The 6,135-nt window shown below is 37.0% G+C and overlaps 1 protein-coding gene across 3 annotated transcripts; it reads right to left on the reverse strand.

Moving 5' to 3' along the window:
- Positions 1 to 1,240: 1,240 nt before the first annotated feature.
- On the reverse strand, positions 1,241 to 5,538 carry LOC113778861 (5-methylcytosine rRNA methyltransferase NSUN4). Of its 3 annotated transcripts, XM_027324380.1 has the most exons (10): positions 5,468 to 5,538; positions 5,188 to 5,366; positions 4,757 to 4,901; positions 4,203 to 4,293; positions 3,401 to 3,598; positions 3,015 to 3,262; positions 2,647 to 2,778; positions 2,175 to 2,242; positions 2,009 to 2,070; positions 1,241 to 1,533 (listed from the first exon to the last, which is right to left on the reverse strand). In XM_027324380.1, the coding sequence occupies exons 2-10, from the start codon at positions 5,316 to 5,318 to the stop codon at positions 1,400 to 1,402; spliced, it is 1,209 nt and encodes a 402-aa protein (XP_027180181.1). In that variant the 5' UTR covers positions 5,319 to 5,366; positions 5,468 to 5,538; the 3' UTR covers positions 1,241 to 1,399. The 3 variants fall into 3 exon arrangements, with proteins under 3 accessions (XP_027180181.1, XP_027180180.1, XP_027180182.1); XM_027324379.1 differs by lacking the exon at positions 5,468 to 5,538 and having other exon boundaries at positions 5,188 to 5,432; XM_027324381.1 differs by lacking the exons at positions 3,401 to 3,598; positions 5,468 to 5,538 and having other exon boundaries at positions 5,188 to 5,432.
- Positions 5,539 to 6,135: the final 597 nt, after the last annotated feature.

Genomic DNA, 6,135 nt, shown 5'->3' on the forward strand with positions numbered 1-6,135 from the left:
AGCTTGACCCCGACTTGGGGACCCGTTATTGCCCTTGCGACTACCACGAGCAAAAACAGGAAGCAAAGAGGAAAAAGCTGGCCGCACTCGGAGTGAAAGATTCTGTGAATTATTACGATCCGGACGGATACCACAATCGTCCTCCCCATCATCACACGGAAAACCCAGACGACTTCAACTTTCATGACTACTCCTCCCAATCCCATGATCATGGGTATCCCTCTTATCAAGATACCTATTCATCGTCGTCGCGGCCTGAGCCGGAGACGGAGCCGCCACACAATTCGTCGTATATAAGTGGTACAGAGTACTATGGAGTGGACGAGTCCAGGCATCTAGTGGATGAACCTGATTGTAGTACTACTGGTATTGAATCAGAATATTATTATCCTGCACATGAGAATGGGTTTCCTGTGGATGAACCGGACGCTGGTAACTGGCGTTCTGGTGATTATAGATTCGACCGTAGTCAGTGGGAGGCCAATTCCGCCCAACAGTTTTATGATTTTGTACGTGGGAGTGGGAGATATTGGTGAAATTATTTGGGAGAGTTTGATCTGCCTTGCTTGATCTTGGAGGAGAAGCCATACTAGTCTGTCGGTCTATGTTCTTGTTTCGGCAGTTTTCTTTCTGGCCAACGCTATTTAGTTTAGTACTTGTGTGGTACTTTGGCATCATGCATGCAACAGGACTTTTATTAGTAGAAATTTCGGATTCACATCATCCTTCTAGCATCGAAATTTGGGGGTTCTTTTTTTCTTTTTCTTTTTTCCTCCAGGGAAAATCTGCCCATTTTGGCGATATGCCCTGCAGAAGAAGGGTCCATGACTACAGAAAAAAGAAAAACTACAGGAGAAAAGTTGACCTATAGAGTATTATTTGAAATAATTAGGGTAATACTTTTCGTGACGTGAGATAAAAAAGTAATTGGAAATATAAAAAGATGAGTTGAGAAATATATTTATAATGCAAGCGAAATATTATTTGAGATATTTGTACCATCCAAACACTCCACCTGTTTCCATTTTTCACTAATTTTAGAAAGGACAATAGCCGTATCTTTCTTCGACTTCGAGAAGAATTCACATTGCATTTTTTAGTTTCAATGATTGCGCGAGGTACCTAAACTTGAGGATTTCAGGCATGTGTAGTTTCCTTCTTCGCTTCCCATTGGACCTTAACAAAATGAATAAATAGATGTTATATGTGAATTATCGACCAAATTATCAGGAACAGTTCCAGAATTGAGGCAAATTTTATATTTTTGGACAAAATTTTTCACATTCAATGGTGAAAGCTGCAGTTTTTTTACAGCCAAGGCAAAGATAATCGCATCAGATTTCTTCTTCTATTTTATTAAGTTATGGTTCAGAAGCAGACTTGTATGACCAACCCTGAACTAAATCTCCCATTTCGTGAACTTGGCTACAAACAATCCACTCGTACAAGATGTATTAGGATCAAAGCGCAAGGTTTTAGGTATCTGCCCGCTCTTACAAGGCCACGTTCTTGCAGAATCTATCTCCAGCAAGCCTGTAAAACCAATGGCATAATTAGATGTCACAATGGTTATTAAAATGAGACCCAAGTGATTCACAGTAACTAAACCAGCTTCTGGATACTCGGCTTCTAGTCTGGAATTCGGATGATGCCATAACTCAAGATTCACACCTCAGTTTGACAAGAAAAATGAAAAGTCTGGCACCCATTTTAAAACTCTACAACTAGCACCTCCAACAATCAACATTATCCCATCAATTTCTATCATTTCTACAAACTCTGTAATGGATTAACTTGATTTGATTATCTTTATCACATACAGAAGTTAAAGAATCTAATCTGGTCGTTCAGTAATATAACAACACATAAACCAACTACTAGCAGATATACTAAAGCTATAACAAGAAGGATAAGCGCTTAAAATTTTCATTGACCAGAGTACTAACACTTTCTCAAGCCAGAATAATATGTTAAGCAAGAGCATCAAAAACTGCACTAGAAGGCTTACCAGCAGATTTGTTTTGAGAAAGGAATTTCTCGACCACACCTTCATTCTGGGAAACAGTTAAACTGTTCCATCATAAAATGAAAAAGTATACTAATTAGTTGTACATCTTTACCCAGACACAAGATACAAGGCATTGTAATTTTCTGAGAAATACGGGAATATGCACCTGCAAGTGCTGTACACAAGAGATCCACCTACTTTGAGCAATCTGAAACCGTTGGATAGAAGTTGAAGCTGAAACATATAGACAAGAGTAACGTGATGGCCATATGGAATTATAAGATCCTTAGGATATTCACCATGGAACATAATTTTTTTCTCCATACAATATATAAAAAACAGCTATTCAGTGGGATAACAGACAGACAAGAGCATCTGACATCTCAACTATAACCAATTTATTAAGAAATAAAGAAGTGACAATGTTTGTAGCATACTCCTAAGTTGTAGATCTTGCCAAAACTAAAATGATACTCAAACTTGGTGAGTCTTAACTCTTAATTCTACAAACTGTCAAGAAGGGACATCCATGTATTTTCCATGCAGAAGCTGCTGTCATACATGCAAATTTAACACATATATGAACAGGCAAGATAAATCTATCAAGACACGTCGGAAAAGAAAAAAAGTTGACAAACCTGAAGGGCGGTCAATTCATCAGTTCTCTCGGCATCTAAAACGCGGCGGTGAAGAGTTTCCCACCCCCATTGTTCAAATTTCTGGATATGTCGAATTGAACCATCATGTGTGCATTCAGCATCCACCAGGACCTGATTTTGAATTCAATCCAGTCAATCCCTAAACTAGGAGCTGAAAAATGAAAGATAAAGACAAAAATCTATTCAATCTATGAAGAACTAACGATTACTCATATAGAGCATTTTCCAATCTTTACAATATCGTATATTACCACCACCAATTGAATAAACAACAATCAACTACAAGAAAACTGTACACAGTTCTACGTGGGGGAGCATAAAAGGAAATAAAAAAAAGGAATGCAGACCTTGTCATAGCCATATTTTGAAACCTTGTAGTCATTCAGATGTTCATATACTTTGTTTTTACTCAGTCCAACAACCCCAGAATCCCTCCCATAATATATAAGCTCTGGATCGTGAGTTTGTGAGAATAACTTATAAGCACCATTTTCTCTTGCTTTAGATGCCTTTTTTCTTTCTTTCCATGGTCTCCGAGATGTCCACTCCTTGTAAATCTCTGACTTTCCTTCAAGCATGGATTCGGTTGGTTCAACTGTTTGATAATATAAAAATAGTTAAAATCTACCAAGGTTTTGCATAACTTGCCTAAGAAGGTTCCCAAAACCTTTTAGGAATGAACAAGACCATATTAATTTTCATGAATTCTGTTATTTCCTTCCAGCTTTATTACATGATTTAGAGTTCAAACGAACCCTGAGAGGAAGAAGGGAAAAAGTTGTCCCATCAGCCACAAAAAGACGACAACGATCGCCAAGTGCATACTTTTGCAGCATAGTTCGACATGCTGCTAACCGATGTTGTGCAATGTCAACGCCTGTCACTGAACCGGAACCACCAAGAAGGTCCAATATCATGCATAGTTTAGCCCCTAAGAAAATGATAATGACAGAAAGAGAAATCACGTAACAGCTTACAACACTCTCAGCTATAGAAACTTGAATGATGTAGTCCTACACAGGAAGTTATTTGAAACTAGCCATCTCTTTTCAAAATCTCGTATCATTAAATTCAAATAAGGTCGCAGGCAAACCAGACAATAGATCAAGTGAACATGTTTTTGAGGGTTCATCTGCAATCCCTGATGTCAAGTTATCTTGAATGAAGCATGAGGTCATATGCTGACTTCATTTGACATTAGGGCCTAGTTATCCAAGTCAATGATTTGAGGATGCACATCTTCAAGGAAACAATTTTCTTACTTAGCAGATAGTGGCATCATTTTTACAGCATGGAAACTCCTACTTTTGAGGATGAACTATATTGCTGGTGACCAATAAGAATGCATGTCAAGGGTGGACAACCCCCTCTCCAACCTTCAACGTAAAATTTCCAAAAGGTGGAGGTGTCATATCTTAAATGTAATTCGCAATTGAAAACATATATTTAAACTTATTATTAACTTTTTAAATTAGTACCATAAGGTAAATTTAGCTAATTTGCCTTCTACATGCAAATCAGTCAGTGAAATTTACCAGGAGCAGCACAGAGGTCAAGGACATGGTCTCCTGATGTGATGTCCAAAGCAGAAACAGCAGCTCCAGATGCTGCATCAATTCCATATATCTGAAAGGCAAAAGAAAAATGAAGTGCTTAGAATAAGACTTCAGCAAAGGGAAACAGAATAGAGAAGCAACACCTAATTGATGAGAATTAACTATGGTTAGTCTCTACACCAAACAGAGGAAAAATTTGGCTACTCAATATCATATTTAGCACTGTAGGGACTATCATTCTCATATGATATCAAATTCCAGATAGGTATGAAAAAGAACATTAATTAGTACAACAATGAGTACTCCAAACGCTAAAAACCAGTCGAAGTATATTATTAAGACAAAAAGTCAAGCATCAAAAGGGCTTAGTTAACACCCAGACTTTGTCCTTGACAAGATATACGTCTGAAAGAGCTTCAATGAAACTCCTTTTTCGTAAAATTTAGAGTGTTAACACCTTTATGTTGTGATGATTTTGCCCTCACCACTAAAAATCAAGCTAAAATCATTCGCTAACAAACCCAAAAAATTACCTTTCCTTCTTGATATGCCTTTGAGCTGGCAATCCTAATGTCAGGGGGAAGACAATAGAAATTGGGCAGCCAGGACAATCTTTCAAGCTTACAATTAATCTCGGATTCAAATTCTTCAATATGAGCTTCAAAACCAGGCTTTAACCTGCGAAAAAATGTTGAACGAACCTTGAATCCAGCATAAACTTAGCCTGTAAATGCCCATTTTGTCATTAAATTTTCCGATTCAGCTGTAATGCTCGTAAAAGAACAACACAACTCCCTCGCCTAACTCAAAAATCAATCTCAAAATCGGCTTAGTACTTTAGACCAAAGAAGAAAGAATCGAGATAACACAATTGGATTTCCAAGATTCGATCTTTCCAATTCAAAAAGACTCGAATACAGCACATATGAGGCCAAAAATAAAGCTTAAAAGGGTATAAGAGTACCTAATATAACGTGGGGTGGAATCATTGGCAACATAAATTGAAGGGTCCAATCCATTCTCATTCAGAAATTCAATAAATTCATCCGGTAATGGCAGGATTTTATCATCTGGGCCAGAAGCTTGCCCTTCCATCACATCCAACAAGCTATTTGCTGCCACTAAGAGACTTCAAAAAAGTACCTGTAATTTTAACCAATTAAAACGAGAAGATAATACACTTGCAAAAAGATAACTTCAGTAAACGTGTAATCAGCTAAGCGAAATTGATTGATATTTATTACATATGTTTCTTTAGTGGATGTTTTGGTTATTGCAGTAAAAAAAGTTTCGAAAAATTCGAAACTTTTTTTACTTTTTCTTTATGTCTCCGAGGTTTCCTCTTGGAGGGTTTGGACATGGGTCACGAAACAGGTCACCCGGAATCCATTTGGTACATGGCCGTGTGTTGGGCTTTGGGCCTTGTCGGCTAACTCCACTAGTGGTATGCATATATATAGTGGGGATAATATCAGAAACCTCCCTGAGGTTTATCTTAATATCACTAAGTACTCCTAAAGTTTTAAAAAGCCACTTACCCGTCTTATTTGTGTAACAAAATTTTTAAAAATCCTAAACTATCCCGTTTGTTCTAAATAGAAATGCTCCTATGCCACTTTCTTTGTTTAAAAAAAATCACCACCTAAAAAACAATTTTTAATAGTACCGCCACATCACCATCTATAAAAATATAAATTTGGAAAATAAAAAACATATTTTTAAAGAAATACACTAGCACTAATTCAACTCTATATGTTCAAAACCAATTTCTTATGAACCTTATTTTTTTAACCTTTCGCAACCCAAAGTCCAAACCTTTAAGTTGTACTAAATCATTATAAAAATCAATTGAAAAAAACAAAGAGATTATATCCCACTCTAGAGAGAATGTTGGAGAAAGGAAAAAAAGAAG

This window comes from Coffea eugenioides, chromosome 7, assembly GCF_003713205.1.
Source record: "Coffea eugenioides isolate CCC68of chromosome 7, Ceug_1.0, whole genome shotgun sequence".
Lineage (NCBI taxonomy): Eukaryota > Viridiplantae > Streptophyta > Magnoliopsida > Gentianales > Rubiaceae > Coffea > Coffea eugenioides.